The sequence below is a fragment of the Chaetodon auriga genome, chromosome 11 (genome assembly GCF_051107435.1).
Source record: "Chaetodon auriga isolate fChaAug3 chromosome 11, fChaAug3.hap1, whole genome shotgun sequence".
NCBI classification, from domain to species: Eukaryota; Metazoa; Chordata; class Actinopteri; order Chaetodontiformes; family Chaetodontidae; genus Chaetodon; species Chaetodon auriga.
In genome coordinates this window covers 2,748,902-2,776,158 of record NC_135084.1, presented here as the reverse complement: position 1 = coordinate 2,776,158, position 27,257 = coordinate 2,748,902, and the positions used below count along the sequence as shown (strand labels likewise).

General features: G+C 39.9%; 1 protein-coding gene across 1 annotated transcript; it reads left to right on the top strand.

Moving 5' to 3' along the window:
• Window positions 1-1,242: 1,242 nt before the first annotated feature.
• On the top strand, window positions 1,243-26,085 carry prkg2l (protein kinase cGMP-dependent 2, like). The gene is made up of 19 exons (XM_076743262.1): window positions 1,243-1,364; window positions 3,074-3,439; window positions 8,900-9,066; window positions 10,112-10,225; window positions 11,412-11,517; window positions 12,764-12,827; window positions 12,966-13,043; window positions 13,695-13,789; window positions 14,509-14,577; window positions 16,281-16,379; window positions 16,530-16,677; window positions 17,439-17,575; window positions 18,495-18,584; window positions 21,066-21,207; window positions 21,319-21,482; window positions 21,996-22,118; window positions 22,445-22,507; window positions 24,820-24,886; window positions 25,772-26,085. The coding sequence occupies exons 1-19, from the start codon at window positions 1,243-1,245 to the stop codon at window positions 25,865-25,867; spliced, it is 2,310 nt and encodes a 769-aa protein (XP_076599377.1). The 3' UTR covers window positions 25,868-26,085.
• The last annotated feature ends 1,172 nt before the right edge of the window (window positions 26,086-27,257 follow it).

Here is a 27,257-nt window from a genome sequence, read left to right as displayed (position 1 = left end):
TGTATGGATGTGAATCTGTAGCCATATAAGTTCAATGTGAGTCCTCACAATATCCTTCTGTAGAATAACTGAAATGTGCACCATTACACCATTTTTGTCCAGGTGTGTTTCTGTGCAAAAGATGAATTAATGTCTACAAACTAGAACCTTATTCCTGACGCTAGATATGTTTAAGTGAGCAAGAACTAAACCCTCACAAATTTGATAGCAAAGGTGTACTTTTGTTATTAGGATATGTTAATCACACAAAAACGTAATATACCAAAATAGACATGAGACACAAGAACATAACAAACAAGAACTTGATAAAGAAAGACATAAGTTATTGTCAGTCACCGGGTTATTGATGTCAACCTGTGCATTACCACACACACACACACACACACACACACACACACACACACACACACACACACACTTTAGTTACTCTTAATTATTCTCTCTCTCTCTCTCTCTCTCTCTCTCTCTCTCTCTCTCTCTTTCCACATGTCAAACAGTACAAGGCCACCAGGGGTTGCCAGATAGTTCCACTTCATCAGCAGATTCACTTCACAGTGACAGAGTGGGAGATGGTAAGAGAGCCCTACCAGCATAGATGAGTGTCCTTTTGCTCATGGACGGCAACCAAATAGGACGGAGCTGAATTCAAGAGGGAATACGAAACAATGATCATACAGTCAGTGTTTCAGAGGATCAGGATTACCATTTTCAACGCATTACTCAGCCACTATGTAAGTAAATATTGGAAAATCTCTCTTTCTTGATAAGTATAGATTTTGGGAGAATGTGAAGGCTACATGGTACAAACATCTGATTTGAGACTTGCTTAAGGATAATTGACAATACAATGACAGGTATATACTGCATTGAAAGTTTTTAACTTTTGGAGGTCATAATGTGTGACATTTTGTTCACTCATGAGCACAGAGTAAGTAACGTGTGTAAAGGATGATTCAAGCAGTTTTTGGCAGGATATGTCAACCTGAAACAAGATATCTGACGTTATTATGATGTTGTTGCTGTCATATTGATATTGTTATATTTCATACAAAGAATCATAATTGACTGTCACACATTGCCAGTCAGGCAAACAAACTCACACCTAGATGAATAATGCTTGTCATTTTCAATTCTGTAGAACATTTAGCATTAAAGAAATTAAAGAAGAAAGAGCACCTTGCCCAGTTGCAGAGTTTCCTCTCAGAGAATCATCACAGTGAGTTTGACCTGAGGGCCATTCCTATGGTGGCCAGCCAATGCTTGGCCATGGGCAACGGTTCGATAAAAGCCCCACGGGCTGAGGAGAACAGCTGCCTGGCCTCCATCCACACAAATCCCCCTGCCCTGGACACAGACATCCTCAGGTTAGAATCAAACCTAATGAATAAATTTACCACTGTATTATTATTGAGATTAGTATGTATATTTCAATATATAGGTATGTGTTTGTATGTGTGTGTCTACTGCTATACTTTGCCCAATTGAGGATGAATGAAGTTCCTTGAATTGAATAGGATAAATATGACGGTATATGGTATAGCCAGTTCATCTATAGTCCATATCCATATTCCTCTGTATGATTACTAAGTGTACTTGTATTAGAAAGAAAGACATCCTTTATTCGTCACACTACATGCTACATGCACGGCATGCTTTTGGTGAAATTCTTCCTCCGCTTTTGACCCATCCTGGTCTGTCCTTCCTCCGTGGCAGACCAGGAGCGGTGGGCTGCCAGCCAACTGGCGCCCGGGGACCCAGTTTCTTCTTCGTCACCATTGGTCAGGTGGTGATCTTCATGCATGTTTTTTAGAGGGGGTTTCTTTTTTTATGGAGGATACCCCCAGGTGAACACGGGGAGAACATGCAAACTCCACACAGAAAGGCCCCTTTAAGGGGCAGCAGGCACTGAAGGCATGGTGGAGGACACGCCCTCAGCATCTATGTACTTGTGTATTTAAATGGCTAATATATCTAATTATCAATCTTTAATGTCAGTCTGAGATGTAACAAATTGGACAAGTCCCAAACACAGTTTCTATTGGCTAGAACTTGACTCAAACAATGAATTCCATTTTCACAGTGAAAAAAAAATGAAGTTATTAAAAATAAGATGCAGTTTGTCATATGGTCAACACATCCTCTTACCTAAACAAAAGAATGTTGACGTCAACTTTTTTTCAACATTGAAATGTTTGCTGGGCTTTGTTGCTCTTTATAGAACATCACCTTCCTCCTTTGCGCCTGTTATACTATGGCCACTAGAGGTCGTCACCTAAAGATAATAAAAATATGGGTCGTGATAAGCCGCTTGCACAGACAACCCATATTGTCATTTTTTGCAGAAGTGTCTGCATTTGGTTTGTAGGCTTAACCTCAATTGCTGAAATGGGGCAACACGTGAAGTTCACTTGTCTTCTTGTGGTGTGAAGAGGTTCAATAAGGAACTTGTTTAAACATGAATCAATTCAAGTAGGGTGACATGATAAACAGATTCTTCCTTCACTCAGACACCATCGCGAATATTTCTGATGCCTTATCAATGGTGGGCTGTCATTGATCTTTTGGTATTGTGTTTTGAATTGGAAAAATATGGAGGCTGCTCTGGAACTGGCACCAAGTTCAGTTTCTGATTTCTGAGGCAAAATAAATCTGATCTGCCAGTGCTATGGTTCGGGTTTTGTGTGTTGTACCATGACCAATCATGTCGTCGTCAAACAACACTGATACTGGCTCTTGGCAGGAAAATGGGAAGTGCGCCAAAGCAATGAGATGAAACTAGCTATCAATCCAGTGGGGCAGTAAATGTAGGTAGCCATAGCAGATATATGTGTATTATCATATAAATGACACTAAGTTCAAATAGTTGCTTTCAAGGTTATAGCGTTTTGAAGGTCATATTTCCATCTAAACTTTTCCCATAATTTATTGATTTGTCCAGCATGGTCAAGCTCAACATTTCTTGCAAGATGTTTGTTTTTTGTACTTGTGTCTTGTAGTGAAGACTGAGTTTGTGTAGTGATTTGTGAGACTGCCTTTATTTGTATTTAGTGATTGAACCAATTCTGATCTTCAGACTGCGAATTAACCACCTAGAGGCAGAGCTGGTACGTCGGGACCAAGAGTTTCGAGCCCAGGAGCTTCAGTTACAGTATCTCCAGAGGGAGCTGGAGGCCAAGATCTCCCAGATTGACAAGCTCCAGGATGCTATTGGCTACAACAACAGCCTGGGTTGTTCTCCGCCAGCCCTCTGCCACCACAGCCACCGTCGCTTCAGTGTCATCAACCAGGGCCCCAGCCGGTTCCACAGGGTGGCGGTGGAGGTCCACCGCAGGCTCAAAGCAAAAGAGGGTGTCTCTGCGGAACCCACCTCAGAGAACTTCTGTGGAGGGTTCAGAGCAGCTCACATCTCTATTGCAAAGGCCATCCGCAAAGACTCATAGTAAGTTAAAGGGACACTCCAATCAAAATCTGTGTTTTGAATGTGAAACTCACCGTCTGTAAAATTGAAAGGTACTGCAGCTGTAAAAACTTAAGTTCATGCCAGTTGCAGTGGATTACATAAGTGACCACTACTCCCAATGGGGGCGATTCTCACAAATGAACATGCCAAGCCCATAGTGTGTCCTGGTTTGTACACATTATGCAGGGATCAGACTAGTTTCAGAATTATGTGATGCAGAAGTCATAATTATCAACTAGCATCATAGAAGTTCATAGAAGCTCTCAGAGAGAGAAGTATTGCGATACACTGGTGCTTTTGGTGGGATGTTGTAAGGTGTCCTGGGTTACTGTGACATTTGTCCTCCATTACAATTTCAACTGTGAAAATCTTGGTCCCCATTTCCAGGTTGATATTGTGTATGCTGATGCAGGCAATTGGATCTTTTCGGCTAAAAATATAAATGGTTGCCTGAGTAATTCAAATCAAAAACACTACAATATACTTTTTAAATCATTTGCATTTTCAGACTAAATCACACCAGTACAGAACATGCAGGAGAGCATAGATTAAATTATTGTAATAACAATAATTGTGGAAATGTGAGAATTTGAGTTATAAACCAAAATGTTAACTGCTGCTAATATATAACTGAAAATGATGAAATGATGATGGGAGAAATGGGAGAATTGATGCATTACTTGCGACTACTTGGTCATGATATGATGAGACAAAATTGCCCTCTGAAACCAACATTGCCTGAAATATAATCACAGTGAATGAAGTAAAACAAAATGATAAGTAAGGCTAGGTGTCAGTTGAAATTAAAATGGCAATATAACAAACTGACTTGATGACAGGCAAATTTAGCAGTCCTTTTTTAAAGTGCATTTGTATTTACATGGAGTTGTGGATAACCTTACCTGGCATTCACAAGAACAAAAAACAAAATGGAGCACAAATGCATGCAAACACAAGGTAAACAATGCTAATTTAAACAGAAAGCTCGGTAATCTGAGACTAACATATTTACATCTAATTTGCAATTCAGCTTGAGCAGCAAATCTGCCACACATCTGGCAATAGCTGATCAGCATCAAGCAGGATCTGACTCTCTGTACAAACCAGTAATTATAATTGCTGAGACTAAGACATAGTTACAACTAATTTGCAACTCAACTGTAGCAGAAAATCTGCCTCACATGTGGCAATAGCCAGGCAGCATCAAGCAGAACTCTACCACAGCACCTGACATTTCTTTGCAAAACCACTAATCATAAATGCTAGTGAGGAGAAAAAATACTACTGAGACTAAAGAAAATGTTAAACAAAACCATCACCTCTGACTAAACTAGAAAAATATGTATTATATCAAAGAAAAGCAATAAGTTCTACAATCAACCAAAAAATTAAAATGGTCATTCAATCAGCTTGATCAACTCAAACAGAATATTACTGGCAGGAGATTGAGACAGCTCTGGCAAGCTTTTGTAATAGCCCCCACATCTGAAAGGCTGTATTAGCATGGCAGGATAATAGAAAGAAATGGAGGGAAACAAAAGGCGATGGGATCTAAATGCAGCGTCCGGGTCATTATGGGCTTCAATTACACAACCTATGCTGCCTCCCTTGCCTACTACTCTCAGACCCATTCAGTGCTCTTCTTTCCACTGAATGCACTAGCATATCATCTGTGTGATGTGGTAATCAGGGACGCAGACAAATACATGCTCAGTAAAATCTGCTGAATAAATTGAAACTGCAGACATTAATGCAGTGTCTTGAACCTTGGACCCAAATTTGCAAGACTGTATTGGTCTAGCAATCATGTCTGAAAATAAGACAAATTCTAGCATCCAGTTAAAGGTCCTTCCTCTTCTGGGTATTCAGGTTTAAATCCGATAAGGAAATTATAAGTAGGAATGGAATATTCATAGTGATGTTTTCATTAGTGTATAATTCACGTTTTTGGCAGCCACCAATAGGGGATGGTGACGTGAGGTGTATTCACTTGCAATCTGCAACCTCACCGCTAAATGACACTAAATTCTGCACATTGATGGGCTTGCTGTCCCATCTTGCCATCATCTTGATTATTGGGCAACACGCATACAAGGAGAACGTAATAGCTTTTGAACAAGTCAAGCAAGACTTGGCATAACAGATCTTTTTTCCTCAAATGTATAATTGTGTTGTTGTCTTTTTAACAATGCACATAATGATTAAAAAGACACCTGGGGACGGCACTGTGAGAAATAATTAAGTATAAGATTTTTCAAGTTTTCTTTTCTAGTATGGCACATATTTTACAATGATAAGATCATTCATGGTCATTTTTGAAACAATATCCCTTGATTTCAAATAGAGGTAGCAGCTACTCATTTTTAGAAAACTATAACTGGCAACTTTTATCAGCTATAACTAGCAAGTTAAGTAACACTAACTCCAGGGGTTGGTTGACATGAAGCATGTAGGAGACGTGAAAGGAACACCATAATTCTTTTTAGAAATTAGCCCTGGTATCATACAGTACAGTACAGTATTATAGAAAGCATACAGAAGGCCATTCAAATACTTACTATATAAATACACAATATGAAGAAAACAGGAACTGATGAGCCTGGCAAAAGTATCTACATAGATAGATAGATAGATTTATGGAAAATACCACAAGAGATTTGTTAAATATATCTGTCCTCACATTGTTAAGGCCATCAATTCCAACTTTTTGTTAAAGGTCCAATGTGCAGGATTTAGTGGCATCCAGTTGCCACCCTTTAGCCGGCCACTTGATTCACTGAGGTGGCCCCACTCAGAGAACAGTCGTATTGTTGCCCATATACTTTTAGCACGTTTTACATGGCACAGCATGCTCTGCAGTTCACCATCCTTCCCAGCTTCCCTCTTGATTTATTCAGCTATTTTCTCAATATCTAATTTTCTTTAACAGCATCCACATATACTCTGTGTTTTTTGTTTTTTTGTTTTTTGAATGCCACGGGAAGGCATTTTCCTGGCATATAAACAGCGACAGGATTGAATTTCATCTACCTGATAAGCAGTCTCAGACATCTAAGTGGTGTCCTTAGGATACCAGTGTCTTGTGACCTGTCCTCAACTCTAACCCACACAGATAATTGTAGAAACGCTCTGATGCCCAAACACCTGTCAGCCATTCTTTTTCAGTCTGTGCTGATCACTTTTAAGCATCAGTCAAGATCCTTGAACAAAATGCCAATGGCGTCAGTCATCCATCATGGCCTTGGAGTAATACTCCACCGACGCCATAGCTGCTGGTGTTACAGTTGACTCTAGGTCGCTTTGGATTGAAGCATTCCAGCATGGAAGTGGAAGACAGCATGGCCTTTACCTCTTTGTGAGCCTTGCCTTGTTGAAGTCCCCAGACCCATTCTCTATCTGACTTCAATAGCTCATTCAAGGGCTGCAGGATGATGTTTCAGTTCCGTCACATTGGTTTGTGGTTCAATATTAGTGATGGCTGAGATTCTAGTCTGAGGACCTTTAGAATAGTTTGCCCTCTGTTGGCCACTGATATCCCTGAGCTGTACAGTCTAGTTATTGTTAGTAGCTTTGTTTTCAGGCTACCAAAACTGGCTTCATTCATGAGAGAGGTGTCTAACCTGAATCTAATTTCCATAGCACTGGCTTCCCATTGGCTAGTTTCAGTGGTGGTATTGTTATGACCAAACATAGGACTAAGTGGTCTTCCTATGTTTTTGATACAGAAAGCACCAAAGTTTCTATTTTCTATTATTATTATTATTATTATTATTATTATTTGTATTTTCTATTTTTTACATTATTGCCCATTTGGAATTTGTCTGGCCAATGCTCTCTTTCAACGTGGCTGTGCCCCCATCAAAAACATCTGTTTGTTTCCTTATTTTCGTTCGGGCGACATGCTCTTGATCCTCCTGATTATTTTCTATCTATGTGATCCACTTTAATTATGTCCTCTGCATGTTGTTGTTGTACCAGCACAGAATATCATGCCATATCCGTGGGTGTTCTCAGAGTCAGATATCAGATATACTTCAGTATTTTTCTTTTGACCTCTTTATGCCACTGTGCTTGCCTTTTGTAACTTGCTGGCTATAACGACTAAATTTCCCCGTGTGGGATCAATATCGTCTTATCTATCTATCTATCTATCTATCTATCTATCTGATAACTATTGTGTCCCTGATTTGTTCTTTCTGAGATCCAAAATCACAATTTTCCTACAACTTGTATAGCTGCCTGTTGAAGGCTACTACTGACTCTGGCATTTTCCAATATCTCATTGTGTTTGGAGATGAAGGTCATCAAGTTTTTTTCAATACATCAACATACTTGTTAGCTCCTTCTTTTTTTCCGAAAATAAATTATTGTTCTGTCTCTGGCCCCATTGCATACAGTAGATCAGAGCACTGACCTATAAATTCTCTTCCTCCTCCACTACTTCAGACACCATGTAAAGCATTGCTTCCAGTAAGCCCAGTCTGACAACCTTGAAAAGCTGATTGTTAAACTTTGCCATGACCTACCTTCCAAATATCTGCTTTAATCTTTTGTTAACTTTCTAGTACCTCGTGGCATCACTTCCTAGTCTTAATGGACTGAGAAGGCCACAGGCGATAGCTGGCTTTTGGAGCTAATCAATAGCCTTTATTTGTTAGCATACAGACTCATGTACAGCTAACTGAATATATCTTCATCTTCACGCTTACTCTATTCACTTTGCCTTTCCAATCAGATTTTGGCAAAACCTCTGTGTCCTCATTGAGCTGTATGTCTTCTTTCCTATACATGGACACTGAGTGCAATGTTTAACCAAAGTCAAGTTCCTTGTATGTGCACACATAAAAAAGCAAATTCTGATTCTGACTCTGATTCAGTGAGCAGATGGGTCCTTTCTCTGCTGCTGTCGCGGTGTCAGAATGATGAGTGCTCCCCCACCAATTGTCCTTTTGATCACAAGCAGCACCGATGGGTCCTTCAACCATGCCTCTTCACCCCTATACCACCACCACCAGTGCCTAGACTCCATTGGGCATATTCCTGCACAGCCTATGGCAACACTACCCTGTTATGACCTCCCTTTGGAGTATAATTACCAAAAGGTTATCTCATATTTCCTCAACTTTCCAAGTGTGCACTATGTCAAATAGATTAATTACTCCATGAAAATTCTCAATTTGACTCAAAGCTTTTTATATCAGTGATTTCCAACAGTGCTCTTAACTCTGCACACTGAGGAAACACTGATTTCTTGGTCCAACATGACCTTTGACCTTCAGAATTAGAAGTGACTTTTTAGGTGTAAGAAACAGAGTATATTGCATGCTGTGCAGATTATAAAGCTGCTTGGGGCAAATTTGATTTCTGATCTTGGGCTATATAAGTAAAACTGACTCTGACTTTGCCTTCATTTGTTTCTGTATCTTCCTTCTCTCCCAGTACCAAGAAGCTTATCAATGATGCCATCATGAACAATGACTTTCTGAAGAGGCTGGAGCCACAGCACATGAGGGAGATGGTAGACTGTATGTATGAGAAGGTTTACACCGAGGGACAGCTGGTAATCCAGGAGGGGGAACCTGGAAACTACCTCTATGTACTGGCAGGTGAGCTCAACAGAATGTGCAGAAAGCTCTGAATGCACATTCTTCTGTCAATTTTGTGATTTTGTATATTTTACAACAACATTTGGTATAGAAACTAAGTTTAGGAAGAGTAATTGTATAACTGAGGTAACTCTAAAAATCAACACAAAGCATGATTTAATGAAGTCTTTCTTTCATCACTTACACATGCCATTTTTCTCTATTGTGATGATAGTTGCACCGAAAACCTGGTTTGAGTATTCATTAAAGAAGGCTAAAATTATTATTATAAGCAGTTAACTTTCTGTGTCTACCAAATGAACTTTATACCTAAATTCATGATGGACTGTGGATGTCTCCTTTCAGGTTGTGAGTGAGTTAGTCATGGTTTTGTTCATGAGTGAGGGTAAAATGGGCCAGGATATTGACAGATGGATTGGTGCAGCAGTGATACAGTGCATGACTGTTGTGAGGCAATGTACCCCCTGGGACAGAGGCATAAAAGCCATCCATCCTATCCAGTAGCATCTAGAGGGGGCACAGTCAAATGTTGTCATCATGTCTAAAGCTGGAGACGTTTGACTTTTCAGCAAGAAATATTCAATTAGGAAGCCTAACCCTAGGGTCTGTGCCTGGAAGGCCAACTCGGTAATCAACTCATAGTTGTGTCATTCTGTCATGGAGTAAAGCCTGAAAGTGAAGACCTCAATTAACCAGATCTACACCCAAATCCTATGGTTTTAAGTTTTGGGTAATGACTGGAAAAATGAGGTCGGGATGTAAGAATCTGAAATAAGTTTGCGTCAGAGGCTTAGAAATGAGAAGCTAAGACATCCAAAGGCACTTCAAGTAGAATGACTGTGACTTTGCACAAAAAGGAAGAGCTGGAGGAGAGGGACATCAGACCTACATTAGATAGCCTGGTGCCACTGCAACCCAAACATCTACAAGCTGCTTAAAAATAGATGGAAAAAGATCTGATCATGTGACAAACATCTTCCAAAACACACATATCCAATGAACATTTAGATGACAAAATGAGTATGCTGTGTGTTCCTCACTGTAGAGGGTTTGGTGGAGGTCATCCAGAATGGGAAGCTACTGGGGGAGATGCGTCCTGGAACAGCTTTTGGAGAACTGGCCATACTGTATAACTGTAAGAGGACAGCCACTGTTAAAGGTGAGTGATAACAGCAGCAAATCCCTTAAATAAGACCAAATCAGTCCTGTTGTTTAATGTGTCTCACCTTTGGGATTACATATCTGCACACACTCTCTGGTGCTTTGGTGTGTATGATGCTGTGTGTGTATGACTGTTACAATCTGGTCATTTTAAAGGACCTAAAATGCCACACTCAGACAGAGAGGACAGGAGACCAGAGAAACTTCATAGGTTTAATAAATCTTTGGAGAATGTGCAAATAGAGGAATCTTGAAGAATCACAGAACTCTGGGATCTCAGAGGAGGAGCAGCCAGAGGACTGTCAAATCCAATCCTTACTGGAGATGCAGACAGGGCAAGGCATGAACATGAGACAGGTGGAGTTTAGGCACCTGAGCACAAAAAATATGAGTCAGGAAGGCAGGGAGCAGACAGGCAAAACATAGATGGACAAAAGGTACTGAACTGACAATTTGACAAATACTGAATGAGACACCAGTGCTTATATACTGTGGCAGCAGGTGAGTCTTGATTGCTTGATAGAGAGCAGCTGTGCTCAGGGGGAGAGGAGGCCGGACCCAAGCTGTCAGTTACACCCTGCAGTGCAGCAAACTCGACATGACAAACAGGGGAGAGACAGACAGGAGATAGAGGGAAGGGAAACACAACGACACAATGGGGAAAAAAGAGGGGAAACTGAAGACTCCCACAATGGCAACAGTATACATATCAGGTGCAAGACACCTGTCGGCTGTATGATACATGAGCTGATATTTTCTGACGTAGTATTCACAGTGGGAGTTTTTAGATATACTTTCAAACTACTCATCCATTTCTAATATATACATATGGGTATGCTGATGTTTTCATGGTTACAGGCTTGCATCATATAGCATCCTATATGGTTGAATTAATATTAAATGGAAAATGTGATAGTGGTACTACTTGATGGAGAATGTTATAGAAGCACTACTCTCTGAGATGACATTAAATAAAGAAAAAGAGATTTGAAATCTTAGATAATTCATTTGCTAAAGTATTTGTTTAGTAATCAGTGTCGTATCTAGTGGGGAAAATATGAATCGCTGTGTACCATAAAATAATATAAAATAACCCAGTTTGTTTAGAAGGACCCTTAAATGTCATCTGCAGTGATGATAAAGCAATGGGTTGAATGACTGCTAATAGTTCCACTCTCATCCAGCTGTGTCCCAGTCTCACATGTGGGCACTAGACCGTCAGACATTCCAGACCATTATGATGCAGACCACACAGGCCAGACATGAGGAGCACTTCAGCTTTCTGCGCAGGTACAAACACAACTGAAAGGCTCTGTGTGTGTTCTCTCAACATGTGGGTTATTACAGGTAAGTGTGCAAATGTAAATAATAGTTTCTTCTCGCAACGTATTACTAATGAGCTTATTTTCTCTTTTTTACCAACCATCCCCCCAAAGGATTTGAGTTATTTTACATGACTTTCCCAATTCCAAATAAGTTGGGATGCTGTGTAAAACATAAGTAAAACAGAATGTGATAATCCTGATCCTTTTTGACATAGAGTCAATTGAAAACAGTACAAAGCCAATATATTTAATGTTTTAGTTGGAACAGGGCAACAAAAGACTGGGAAAGTCTTTTGTTGCCCCGTTTGGAACATTTCACAGGTAAACAGGTTCATTGGTGACAGATTATAGTGTCATGATTGGATATCAAAGGGGCATCTTGGAAAGGCTCAGTCGTTCAAAAGAGAGGATGAAGCGGGGTTCACCACTCTGTGAAACATGTTACCATATAAAGGATATTAGAACATGGACATTCAGTGTCACAACTTGTTTGGAATCCAGGTTGTAATTGGACATGAGTTGATTTTGTACAGCTACAGGACCTTATTGTGAATACAGCTTGATATAATTGTGTAAGGCATGTACTAGTGTAAGAGTGTATTGCAAAGATTTATACAATGGAGACAGCAAAATAATGTAGCTAATGTTTAGGATGAGCCTGGTTAGCTAACACTCAGTAATGAAATAAAGCATAACTGTAGCTTTGACTTTCAGGTTCAGTTGGGTCAAGTCTTAAAGGTGCAGATACAGGCAAGGTTCAAGTCTGAGTTCTAGGCCTGTGCAGATTGCTACACAGTTGGCAGTAGTACATTAATAAAAAACACTCTTGGCAACATATATGGTTGAAGCACCACAGAACAAAACAGACTGCCTTTATATCCTCGATGCAGTAAAAACCCTGCTGTTAGCGCACTTTTTTTCCCCCTGAGGAGCCTGCTCTGCCTGCCTGTTTGTTTTTAAGCCAATGCCTGCTTGTTGTACACATAAACCCATATTCAACCCATATTATTATAACGTGGACACAGTGGCCTCACAAAATATTCAGACCCCTTCAGTTTTTGCACACTTTATTGTGTCGTAGATTTAACTATAAATGGATGAGTTTACCCATCAATCTATACTCAGTAACCCATAATAACAAAGTGAAAACTATTAAATATCCAAAACAAAAAACGTACTGTAATGAATGTGAATATGTTTTTCTCTATAAGTGTGTCTCTGCTGCAAGGATTGCCTGAAGAGAAACTAGCCAAGATTGTTGATTGTCTTGAAGTGGTGAGTATTTCCCACTTCACTATATTTCTTTTTTCTTTATAATCATTATGCATTTTGTCCAGTTCTGTACAGTATGTCATTCTAAATAGTTTCAGATTATATCTAAGTGGACAGGAGAATGACCCTTTGTCTTTTCAGGACCACTTTGAAAAAGGGGAGCATATTATTCGAGAGGGTGAAGAAGGGAACACATTCTTTATTATTGCAAAAGGAGAGGTGAGATATCTGGACAGTCTTGCCAAACATGCCGTCTTAAAGCCTTAATATTATCTTACTGGAAGCAAAATATTTGGTTGGAGGCTGAAACAAGGGGTTAGAGTCTGAATAATATAAACCAAGAAGCTTTTCTCAATCTGCATTCCTGTCTCTACTTGAGTTGCCAGGGACTTGAAAAATGTCATCTGTCATGGCCCAAGCACATGTTCAAGTCCACAATTCTAACCCATAGCTTCTGTGTCAACAGATTACAATTAATTAAGACAGTAGTTTGGGTTTTTGTCTCAAGTCAAATATCAAGTCCAAAATAACATCAACTTCAGATGACCTAGAGGTTCAAGGTATTGACCATGAACCTTCCTCCATTGTCCTTTAACAGTCTGATCTCAGGACAGAGAGACAGACAGAATGACATATGTCTTTTGGTAGATAAAATCTGGTCTCTGAAATCTAATATTTGTTGCTGCCAAATTAGTTTGGCTGAATGTAATTTGGTTGATGTTTTTAGGTCAAAACCAAATCCATACACATGATCCAAAACGTACATACTGACAGACTTACAATAGGTCCAACAGTGAGAGAATAATTGTCTCAATCTCATGCTTACAATGATCAAACAACCACAGACATTCTAATGTTTTCTATCTGTAGGTCATAGTCACTCAGAGCACAGAGGGGTTTGCTGAACCACAGGAAATCAAGACATTGGGAGTTGGAGACTACTTTGGAGAGAAAGCTCTCATCAGGTACAAACAGCTTCATGAAAATGCATCACTTTTTACAGACACACAGCTACATATTGGATTTAACTGATTTTTGGTTTTCTTTAGCTATGTATTGTATGATGTAAATAAAGGAAGGGAGGGATTAACTCCACTGTTTGTTCATGGTAATGTTGTTAACACTACATTTACACTCGTTATAAATGCTGGTTAATCTGCACTGCTGTGTCTTGTCCAGTGTGTCTTCAATTGACACAACCAGTAAAATAAGGTCACATGGTCACATGGTCAGTGCTGGACTTTACCACTTGAGGGGGAAAATCCTGGTTGTGGTCTCCATGACAGTTCACATCAGCATCAAAGTCGTACTTATAAATGGGATTCTCAGATTTTTTTGAAAGCTCTAATATATCCAATTTGTATATGGAGGCACAAGGATTAGCCAAAGTCTGCCATCCAAGGTTATTCCACCCAGATTGTCAATACAAAGTATTTTTTATCCTCATACAGTTGCAATTCTGCAATTACACAAGTTTTCTGAGGTAATACTTGCATATGACATGAACTCAACATCCTCGATATCTTCAACATACTCAACACCTTCAGCACAGAGGCGTGCATATAGAAGAATATCACGCTTGTGTGCTTGCAAAGGCTTCTTCAGTCACACTGCAGATGTCACTATGAGTGCATGTAGGGTTGTATTGTGTTTGTTTGACTGAAATGTACATGTATGTTTCCAGTGAAGACGTTCGCTCAGCCAACATCATCTGCAATGAGAATGACACCCACTGCTTGGTGGTGGACAGAGAGTGAGTAGCTCACAGTGACTCTGTACACAGTAATAAGAAGCTGTCAGAACAGGTCCCCACTGCACTGTTTATTGGACATTACTGTAGTAATCTTGGTTTAAATAAAAAGCTTGAGACACAAGAGACACTGATTAAGAATAATCAGCTCATATTTCTCATGATGGGAACATTACTGTCATAGTTATCAAATTGTAGATTAGGTTATTTTTAAAACTGGGCTAAATTGGATTCGAAAGTAATTTTTTGATATATATATTTATAGGGACCATATAGTCCCTTATTTTCACATAATTTCAGTGACTGTATCACTGCAGCTTGAAATACTGTCATGGAGTGCTGCCAAGATTTATATGTAAATAGATGTCAAAGAATTTGCACTCAGTTGTAACGTAATTTTGAGACTGTGCCTTTTATTTATCTGATGCCATGGTATTGGACCTACATTGTATGTCAGTATGTCTTTGTTCATTCATCAACTCAGATTGAACAAACTCTGAATTTTCCATGTTGGTCAGCTCAGAGTTCTGGGCTCGGTCCTAAATTTGTTAAACCTGCTTTCTGGAACAGGCCCCTGACAACCAATGCTCACTTGAAATGTATTATATGTATGACAAAAACAAGCATATACTAGTTTTTCACAAAATACATGTGATTTATTATTGCAAATTATATTTTGCATGAATAGACTGCATTTAAATTCAGCCTCCACAATAGTCATTAGTGCATCTCAGACACATTAGCATGGAAGGAACTCATTTAGCTGCTCTGTTCTGTGCAGCCTGAAGTTTTTTGCTTTACGTGTTTCTCAGGAGCATCATATGTTACATCAGCACAGAAGCGTGAACATTTGCAGAAAATTTCCCTCAAACTGCACTGCCACTACCCATCATGGAAACAATGTGATCAATCCAATCAGAACAAGAGAGTAAATTTTCCATTATAACACCAACACAATAATTTGGTCTTTGTGACCTGCTCAATATCCTGTCTACAATCTAAGTGAAATAACAAGATTCCTACTACCAAATACAATACATTCAGTTTTTCACAATGTTCAGCACTAATTTGTTCATTCTCATTCATTTAGTAGTGTATGCAACTCAATATGTAGGTCCTCTCTCAGCTCTATCAATGTTGGTGAAACACAGAACAGACTTGAGTAATCTGAATACATAACTACATCAGCAGTTTGTAACAAGAAATGGTTAATCATTAATTGAAACTGAAATTTAAAAGTGGACCCAAACAATTCCGATGTGGAACACCACAAGATATTTTTTGTGTCAGAAAAACTGCCATTGAAAAATACTTGCTGTGCTCTGCCAGAGGTAACTCTTCATCCATGCAGGAGTGCAAAGTGAAAACCACAACATTTAAGCTTGGCAGTGACAATACTGTGGCCAAAGACATCAAATGCTACAGTAAAATCCAAGAGCACAGCCCCCGCTTCCTTCCTGTCATCCAGACAGTATGTGTTAACCATTGATGAGTCAACTGATGCAGTGCTAGTAGAGAGCCCTGGTCTATAAGCATACTGTCCTTTTGAAAGTAGTCAATTTCTACTCACATCATTTTGTCTAGGCCAGTGTAATCTAGTGTTAAAAGTATCTTCTTAAGTATGTTACTCAGCACAGGGGTCTTTGATTGGGTCTCTGTGGGTAAAGGTATGATTTTAGACTCTTTCTTTGCCTCCTCCTCTTCAGCAATTTCAACCAAATGGTGGGAACTTACGAGGAGCTTCAGGCTTACCTGAAGGAATATGTAGAAGAGCTTTCCAGGAGTGATGAGAGGAGAAATGCCCTGTAAGTGCACAATGACAGAATGACACAACTGCTGTATAAATCCCTGTAAGATGTAAATAAGGTATGGTGGCTTATTGGATATCATATAGTCATTACTGCATTTCCACTTTTCATTTCCAAATCATATGTCCCTTGTTATTCCTCTCTCAGGCCCCACTCACCTCAGATTGACTCTGCAGAAGCCCAGGAGCTGAGGAGGCTGAGGGAAAGGATTGCTCTCCTGTCCCACCACAAGCCTTTCCAGGAGCTTGAGATCATAGCTACACTGGGCATGGGAGGTTTTGGACGAGTGGAGCTGGTGAGCTGAAACAACACTATAATGCCCCAACCATCACCTTTCATCACTCAGCCCCACATTATGCTGGGAATTAGTTAGCTGGATTTAATTTATTGCTAATGTTTTATGTCTTGTTCAAATCAGTGAAAAGTACGGCTACTCCCGACTCAGAATTATGTCAGTCAAATTGGACTTGGCTGTTCAATGTGAAGATTCGACTATTTGTTCCCTTTTTTTCATATATACTACCTGTCAATCAATATCAGCCTGCATGAGTCTCATGTTTTACCTTTAAGACTCGAGTTTTAATGCCTTCCTTCATCATCTGTGGCGTGAAAACATATTTCCACACAGTCAGAGAAAGTCAAAGTGTCCTGCTCATAGTTCAGGTATAAAATCCCAGCACACCATTGAGAGTCTCTCCTGCTGGGCTGCTGACTGCAACCAGCAAGCGAGAGCAGCAAGAGTCAACACAAAGGACAGCAGTAGAGGAGACTGTACGGTCATCGGGTTCAAAGGTGGCTGACTGTCAGTCACTGGAGCAGAGAGTGTTGGAGCAGGCAGCAGATTGCAGTCACTCTGCCCTGCATGATCTGGTGCTGTTCCTACACCATCATTATTATGTTGCTCCGCAACTTATTCAAAGGCGTGTTTTGAAACAACTGGATATTATGCATTTCCCAAGTTTTTGTCACACATACATACCGGTTATGCTGCTGTATATGTTTCTGGTGTACCTCAAGGGCCTTTGCTCAGTGACCTCTTCTCTGTTTTTTTCTCAGGTAAAACTGAAGGACGAGGACATCACGTTTGCTCTGAAGTGCATTAAGAAGAAGCACATTGTGGACACCAGACAGCAGGAGCATATCTACTCTGAGAAAAACATCCTTCAGCAAACAAACTCACCATTTATTGTCAGGTGTGAGCCACACACAACATAACACAGTCAGGTTTCTTTGATTCACAAAGAGCTAGGGGATATTTCTAAAGAACCACAATATTATATGGTCAAATATTGTGTTGTTTTCTGTAATCTAAGATGGAGGAACCATTTAGATGTTGAGCAAGAGATGCTTGAGAATGGATAAGTTCGCCAAAAGATCAATCTGTCACAAATCTGTCTATTCCTTAAGGAGAGGATAAAATGGGGGCTGGTTAGTGTGTTGGTTTCTCAGTGGAGTTGCTAAGGAACCTGCTCTGGGAATGCTGCTGACTACTACACTGAGATTTATTTGGACTATAACTTTAAAGGAAAAGGCCTTGTGCAAGCAGTCATTCAAAGAGAAAAGTTCAGCCAAAATGTGATGTGTCTTTCTCATCAGTTCAGAGGCTTTTTTATGGGGTCTCAGTGTTAAATGAATTCTAAGAATTGTTAGAAGTTTCAGTGCTCATGGGTTGTAAAGTTTAGAGAGTGAGATATTTTATAGCCTGCATTAAAAGTCTTTTTCTCTGAAGAGATGCAGCATCAGCAATTGTAGTCTGCAATACCTCACTTTTTGGTGGTCCTTTATAGGCCAAATAGAGTGTACCGCAGGCATGTTTGGGGTATGTGACTATTACTATTATAATGTTTTCAGTATTGTATGACCAATACAAGGCATCAATACCACTATAAGAAGAGTGCTGTTTCTTAATAGAAAGTGTAATGACTTGCGCTACCAATGTACAGCATATTACCAGGCACTATCATTATTTATATTAAGGGGTCTTAATTTAATTTCCTTTCATAAATTTATGTTTTGTTATTGTTACTATGTTAGCAAGTGACTTACTTTGTGTTTTAAATGAAACGCAGTAGCTAACAAAGCATCTCTTGGCTGTCTGTGCGTGTATCTCAGGTTATTCCGAACATTTCGGGATGATAAGTTCATCTACATGCTGCTGGAGGCATGTCTTGGTGGAGAGCTGTGGACTGTGCTGCGGGACATGTGAGTGTAGGTCTTTTTGCTACATGTATAACAACTACAAATAAAAACATCCAGGAATTGATACTTAAACAGTAACTTGCAGTAAGAACAGTTGACAGTTTCAAGTCTGTTGCATCTCTAACCACTACCAACAGTGAGGTCACAGTGTACATGCAACATACTCTGGAGTACATTTCTACATGACTGCAGTAAGTTTACAAGTTGAGGTTCAGCAAAAACAAGATTTACATCTACAGTTCAGTTTCTCTTTAAAGCTGAATTTAGCATTTCCATTTTCTTAGGCTATTTTTCTGGAATTTCCCCTCGCGGGACTAATAAAGGAATATTGAATTGAATTGAAAATGCAGCAAGGCTTATTTAGGACAATTCCCTACAAATCCTGTTTAAGGACCCGAGCAAACATCAGTCCACTTTAGGATCTAAAAAAAACTTTAAATAATGTCTGTAAGTGTAGACAGTGTCATTACTAACTGTGTAGAAAAAATGGCTGCAATACCTACTTACATGTTCTGTCTGACTGAGTGACTGATAAAAAGTATAATTTGGAGGACAAGCCTCTATCAGTGTTGCCACACCAGTAGTCCTGTTCAGGATTGGAATGGGTCCTGATGTGAATGCATGTTGTAACTGATCAGTTCACATCAGTTCAGATCGATCAGTTTCTCCAGTAGTAGCCAAAAGTCTTTTTTCAGGACCTCAGAGCCAGTTTCCTTTCACAGAATTCAAAAGGACCAGTGTGAATGATAGCCTTGTTGTTACATGGATGTGTAGACAGGAAAACTGGCAGCAACACTGTTAGCTCCCTCACAGATGCATTACCCATAGATTGATTTTCAGCCATTTTTAGGTGCTTGTTCCCCAATTCCCAATCAGAATGGTGTCTAGTGTTTAGTAGTATTTCTTCTGACCCTTGGTCAAACAGTGGCTTTGGTTCTATTTCTTGGGTTTTGGTCAGCCTTGAGTTTGTGGTGTGATTAGTTTCCCTGGGTTCAGCATAGTTAGTAAAGTCACACCTTTCCTTTTTTAGGCTCAGTGGTTCAAACCTGTTTTGCAATGAGAGTTTGGGTGGAAGAGTGACTGTTGGTGTTCTCTTATTTGATTTGTTGCTTGATTTGCCTTGCGGCGGATCACATCAGACCAAGTCCTGGCTGGAGTAGATGCTCTCGTTCTGCCGCCAGTGCTGTGCTTGTAAGAAACATTACTGGGGAAGGCTAGTTTGGGAGCCTCAACAGCTGATCCAATGGCATTAAGACACATCCAAGGCAGCATGTCAGGAGGTCACACTCGCGCAGTGCCGAAGATGTAATAAAAGTGCTTAAAACTATGGTGGTAGAGATCTGTCATTCATAAATTAAAGTCCCTGCGATTTATTTATTTTTTGAAGTATTGTAGATCCTCGCGTAGAGCGAGCAGGAAAGCATCTGCTCAGTAAGAGAGCAGAAAAGTCAATAAAGACCTGAGTAATGTGGTATTTTCAAGCAATCTACCTCTAGTTACAACTGACCAGAACAGTGCAGGAAGAAATAAAGCTACCACCTTTTATACAATAAGTCACATTTCCATCCAAACAGTGTGAATTTTAACCAAATTTCCAGAAAATCTGTAAGACAGAAGAATTAAGAAAGATGACTTTCTTAAAAGAGCACCAGTCAAAACTGAAATGAGTGAAAACCATGTGGAAAAACAGGATGGAAATATGACATTTCTGTTTGTTTAATATATTCATTTCAGGAAACTTGCTGTATTTTTACCATGTCACACAGATCACATGTTTTTGTCTATTTCGTGGGGTGGTTGCTTTAGTGGTTTCTTAAATCAACTGCTTCATGTACATCATGATTTATTCTGTTTGTCTCCATTACACCGTGTTGTATTTAGGTTTCCAACTTAGCATTAAAAAAATTTTGCAGTATTTGCTTTTAGCTTCTTGCATTTTATGCACAAATTCAAAATGTGCATAAAAGCATGTGGATGGAAATGCATATTCAGTGTGAGATCTTACCTAACTGCATGTGGGATACCTCTTGGTAGACAATGTTACTCAAGATTGGTCTAAAGGACCAGTGGTGACATTCATTCTGTCAGAGGGACTAAACAATGCTATTAAGAATGAAGGTCATCTGACTGTGGATGGGCATACAAAATAGCTCAACCCCATTTCACAACAGTTTTCCCCAGAATTGTGTCATTGTTACCAAACACAACCAACCAAACACATGTGATTGCCATGTGCGTCTGCTGAACATTAAGTACACCCTGGGGTGCCCCAGTGTTTTAGGGGTTAAGACACCAAACATGAACTTGAATCTGCCTGGGGACATTGTTTCCTGTTATCCATCTACTATTGATGTCCAATAAATATAAATAATAATAAATCTTTTACGCCTGATGTGCCTTCATAAACCATCCATTAGTCTGCTCTGTTTATATTCACAGGATACATTATGCCATTAATTTGTTGATCTCTTTGTAAAATACCAGGAGTTGTTTTGATGATCCCACAGCCAGATTTTGTACTGGCTGTGTCTTAGAGGCCTTTGATTACCTCCACACTATGGGCATCGTCTACAGAGACCTGAAACCTGAAAACCTTCTACTAGATGCTCAGGGTTATGTCAAAATGGTAAGCCACTTGTTAACAAATATTTGTTAGAGCGATGTCCTTTATGTGTTATTCATTCTGTATCTGCATTACATTTTAACATATATTCCTAATTCCTCTGTATTTCCTCAGGCAGACTTTGGCTTTGCTAAAAAGATTGGCCTTGGAAAGAAGACCTGGACATTCTGTGGGACTCCTGAGTACGTGGCCCCAGAGGTCATTATGAACAAGGGCCATGATTTTGGAGCTGATTGCTGGTCCTTGGGAATCCTCGTATTTGAACTTCTTACTGGAAAGTAAGTCAGTAAGATAAAATCTTTTACCATTCAGATTTGTACTTCCGGAGAAGTAAACCGTAAAGTCATTTGCCTTTCACAACCATGAGTCCTATTCAGGTGCTACTTAGTTTGAACATGTTGTGTAAGACTAGTTTTTTGTTTACCAGATGTGGACACCTGTACTGCAGCTTATCAAATCATGTAGCATTGCACTTTGTTTATAAAGGACTATTTCAGCATTTTGGGAAATACACATATGTGCTTTGTTTCAGATAGTGAGATGAGATGATCAATCAGGAGTCAGGACGTGGTTAGCTTAGCTTAGCATATGACTGGAATCAGGCAGAAACAGCTTTCCTCGCTCTGATCAAAGGCCAAAAATATGCAAGTGAGATTGATACTGATCATCTAATCTTATTTGCAGACAGAAGGCAAATAAACATATTTCCCAAAACAGTAAACTCTTCCTTTGAGCAGTGTAGTCTGGATTTTTACCTCTGCAATTACCATGAAATCCTTTTTCTCTTCCAGCCCACCCTTTGCTGGCTCAGATCCCATAAAGATTTATACAATGGTCCTCCACGGTATTGAGAAGGTGGACTTCCCTAAGAAAATAGGCAAGCGTCCAGATGACCTCATCAGGAGACTCTGCAAGTACGGTGAATCAAAAACCGCGATCAGATATGAGAATACTGCTTAGTGACTGTTCATCTGTATCAGTGAATCACTGTGTAATTTTGTGGTGTGGAGCATACCAGACACTATCTCTGAGAACAATGACTGGATGGTTATGTTGCGGTGTTGTCACACAGAGTCGTATCTCCATTCATCTCAAATGTGGCAGCAGGTCATTGTGTTTGGGTGTTGTTACTGAGTTTATTAAGCCACATGTTAGACATCTAGTGAGTTGTGGTTCAGCTTCCTTTTTTAAAGGGTCACTAAACTGACTTTAAACCAATAGAATTTTTTTTTCATCTCAGGTTAAACCCTGTAGAGAGGCTGGGAAACAAAAAGAATGGCATCATTGACATCAAGAAACACAAGTAAGTTACTTTGCAAAAGATCTGAGTATTCATTCCTTTTGAACATTTTTAGATTGAGTTTAAAACAATTAAACAGTTGCACAACCTAGGAATTTTTATATCACTATTCAGAATTTTTCTGTGATTTAATCCCAATTTTTAATGTTATTGCTGATGCTATAAATAGAGGTGTATTGTGTGTTGCTGGCGAGGATGCTGGTTTGTCCTTGCTAGATTGCAAGATGGCAGCATGGTACATGCGGCCCAGATGAGGCGCTATGGGCAGGATGACCTCTGTGTGTCCCTGCTGTATCTTGTCCTGTCCCCTTCAATTGCTACCTGGTAATAAATTACATAACTTGTTATTAGTAGTTAGTGGCACAGAAGTCCAATACTTGCATTGCTGTGTTAGAACCCAAATGCAGACACTGGAGGCAGAGCTTGTGCCAATCAATTTATGCACAAAAATAAGATTTTAGGCTTACAAGATCATGAGATCGGGAATTAAGTTCGAAAGCACTGATGTTAAGCAACACAGTGACAAAGAAACTGACAGGGAATGAATGACTGAGACCAGTAATGTACTGAGGAGCTGATGAGGGAATGGGTAACACATGAGTGGGAAGGAGGAGCGGGTAGGAGCTGATTGGCTGGGGAATAGCCTGAGAGCAGGGCCAATGAGACTTGATGCATGGCAGGTGTGGAGGGGAAAACAGGCTGGGAAAGGAGCACAATAACATAGAAGGGAAATAGTGCAAATAGAAAAACTCCAGAAATAATAATAATAATAAAACGATACAAGACGGAAACAGGACCAGGACAGAAAATTGCAAAAATAGTACTGGGCTATTCCTTTTTTAAATATATCTGTAAGGATGTAGGCTACAGACAACATATGAAGCTGGCCTAGTGTTGATGGAAGAATTCGAAGTATAAATTTATTGTGCCCATCCTCAAAAATCTAAGGCCGTTGCTTTGAAACTGTGGCAGCAAGTGATTGGTGTCAGGTGTGCTCAGGAGAGGAGGAGGCTGCACCAGACCTGCTATCCACACCCTGCAGTTAGACACACACACAAGACAGACAGGGACGAGACAGACAGGAGACAGAGGGGAAGGAAAACACACTTTTTTCTTTTAGAATGTCAATGAACAAAAGGCTCAGTTGATAGTGAGGCAGGCGAAGGTCAAATCCAGAGAAAAAAGTCCAAACACGCGAACAGTCTAGGATAACAAAGAAAAGATCCGAAACTACTGGAAAGAGCTGGAGTGCTTGACACACAAGGTATTAAGATGGACTGGCAAGGAGTAAGGGGAAAACACAGACTTGAATACACTGCAGAGAGAAGACTAATGATGGACAGGTGAAACTGATCAACAATCACAAAGGTGGGAAAATACACAAAGACAGCTACAGGGCCCAGAGTGGTCTGCCCATACAGCCCCAAATGTTCTTCCCACAGTAGCTCCACACAGATCCCAAAAGGGCATGTTTGTTGATGAAGTTGTCTGTCAAGCCAGTGGGGCCAGCTGCTGCAGCATGGCCTGAGCAGATGCAGTGTAGATATAAGGCACCTGGTCTTACAGTATATCAACGCAGCCATTGAGTTTCTGTTCTTTGCTTCTCACAGTAATTATTCATCAATAAACACTTGTTAAGTTTGTACAGATTACTGCTGGAAAAGTTGTCTTGGTTTAGTTTTCTTGTTGTCTGAGATTAGCACTGTTAGATGATAAATCCTAATATAAGCACACAGGCTGCTGAAAAGCTAAAAACCGAATAAGTACACTTCCTTCTGTCTTGTTTGGGCTCTTTGTGGTGATGAGTAAGGGTCATTAATATAAGAAGTGTCAAGAACATCCTACAAATTCTTCTTCGGGGTTATCTCTTGATATTCAGTATGTGTTGGGAAGTTGGAAAATGCTAGTTTGTTTCTCCTTTAGATTGATGGATTTAGCTCTCCTGAATGAATCAGAAATGAGATTTGTACAGTGGTAGCACTCAAAATATGCTCCTCTCTGCCGCAAGACTGCTGCATCTTTGCCACAATTGTGGTGCATCATATAACCTGTTACAGTAAAATGTCAGTAGCAGACACTCCACACAGCTTTACACTGTTGAACCCATAAAGCATAACGCAGTCATCAACTGGGTAATTCCTAAACAGTTGTTAAAACTAGTTGAGGTACTACGTTGCTTGTATTTGGATTAGAAAGTTGTTCTGAAATCCTTAATCCAACAGTGACGTGGTCGAATATCACTTTTCACAGAGCACAATGGAAGTTGTAGTTTCAAGTCCAATTGCGATTTTTCTGTTTGTTTGTTTGTTTTGTAGGTGGTTCCAGGGCTTCAACTGGGGGGGTCTGAGGCATCACAAGGTGCTGTCTCCACTGAGGAGAGAGGTGAGAGTATGACCTTTGTTTCTCAGCTGTGAATAAGCACAGGCAGACATTCCCACAGCACATCTGTAGAAACAACATTTCTGTTTAATAGAATTCACAAGTTTATCAGATTGTGATCAACTGCTAGTACTCTCGTACTCTCCAGTATATCCGTCACAAAATTTAATGGAAAACATCATCATCATCATCACTACCATCTGACATCAGATACCTGTGATATATTTGTTCAAAAATTTTGTATGGCCAGGGTTGCTGCAAAGGGGGGCCGAAGGCCACCATGATACATTTGCACGCCCCACCCAAGTGAACACCCCCCTTGTATAATAAGCTTTTCAGGTGCTGCCCAATCCCCAGTGACCCTCCATATGCCCTGCGATGAAAAGTTTCTGGGAGGCAGTATGGCCCTTGAAGGAAAATTTAAATTGCCCTTGATAGAAAGAAGGTTCCCCACCCCGGGTTTATGGTCATTATTTTGCTGGAACACCCAGATTTAATTTTCTAGCTGATGGTTTGCGTCTGTTCTGAGGAATTCTGAGGTGATCTCCCTCCTCCATATATCTGCCCACTTTCTGCAATGCACCAATTCCACAGGTAGCAAACCAGCCCCACAGCATCATGCTACCACCACACAAAATACAGGCTTCTTAAGGTTGAACCTCTCATCTTCTCACCTTCCCTCCCTCAAACATACCTCTTGTTTTAGTGGCCAAATGTATGAAAGAAACCAAACTGTCCCTGACAAGTTTATGTAAACTTTTGCCTTATAAATAACCATGATAAGGAATGTGCACTGACAGGAAATCCAGCTCTGCAAATGAGAAAGTTGTGAATTATCCCATGCTGACAAATGCAATGATTTGATCATGATTTTCCTTTTCTCTGCAGCTGAAGGGGCCCATGGATCATAGTTACTTTGACATGTTTCCTCCTGACACAGAGGAGCCTCCTGATGAGCTGTCTGGCTGGGATAAAGACTTCTGAAGACTCTGATTGTATTGAATTGAAGCACCATCAGCTGCTTAGCTGGTTAGAAAGCTAACTCCTGAAGCTTATGTCTGGGTTTTCACTGTCAGCAGCTAAATGGAGTACATCACTGTGATAACTGAGACTGGACAGGTAACCTGCGGTAAGGAAAGTAATGTTCATCCTGCCTGATTCGTAGACTTTGTTGAATAACCTTTACTCTAAAAAATACAAATATCTGCGGCACCATTACATTCAAATGAGTCAGAGAGATACCATGAAAAACTTTGTGTTGCATGGTCTCCTTTTGGCTATAAAAGAGGACTTCTGTATTTGCAGCTGCATATAAAATACACTGAAATTCTTGTATTAACCAGAGAGTGTTGTAGTGAGACATGCCATCAGCTCAGCCCTGAGAAACCTGGGGTGATAAAACTATTCACATCGAGAATCAGCCATTACTACTGGTGGATTTTAACAACCTGTAGCATCAGGCTTCATGTAACCAAACCGGGAAGTACTTCCTTGTGTTTTCACAGTATTTTACACACCAATATGTTTCAGATATATGCCAGGAAAAGGTTATATTGGGATCAAATATGTCATTTTTATGTGCTGTTTGGTCAGTGAGTGAAGTGAATAGTCTGAGATTTATATGGCAACATGAAATGCAGACCACTGCTGGGACCACCAACAATGAAGTGAACTGCGTCATACTTTGTTTATTTTAGCTCCAGGTCCCCAAAACACTGGGAACAAAAGCAAAATCTATGACACTGGCTTCATGTTACACTCTGTTTCATTAGGTTCACAGTGTGGAAAAAGCCTAACTGTGATGCCATTAACACTGGTTTGAAAAAAATATTACCTCAATCATTGCATGACAGGAGAGCCAAACACTGACTGATGAACAAATTGAAATCATTGGATTATACGTGAGGGGTGGAGCCACGAAGTGATGACATATTACAATTATAACTGTCTTCCTGCTTGAACTAAAATGCAAGCACATGCTATGGTAACACTTTATATTACAGCCCGCGATTATTTTGTAATTTCATTGTATGAATCAAGTGCCAATAAAACATGCAAGCCCAGAATAACATGGGCTTTAATGGACATTCTGATCACTGCAGCACAAACTGGCCGTTGCAGCACGATGTATTATGAACTTTGTAATTAAGCTACAATTTACAATGGATTTTTTTCATTGTATAAAAAAACTATACTATATATATATGTGTGTGTGTGTGTGTTTGTATGTATGTATACGTATATATATATATATATATATGTGTGTGTGTGTGTGTGTGTGGGTGGGTGTGTGGGTGGGTGTATGTATAGAGATGCCATCTTCCCTCAGGACAGAGTATAAATGACAGACTTTATTATTCAGTTTAACAAACAA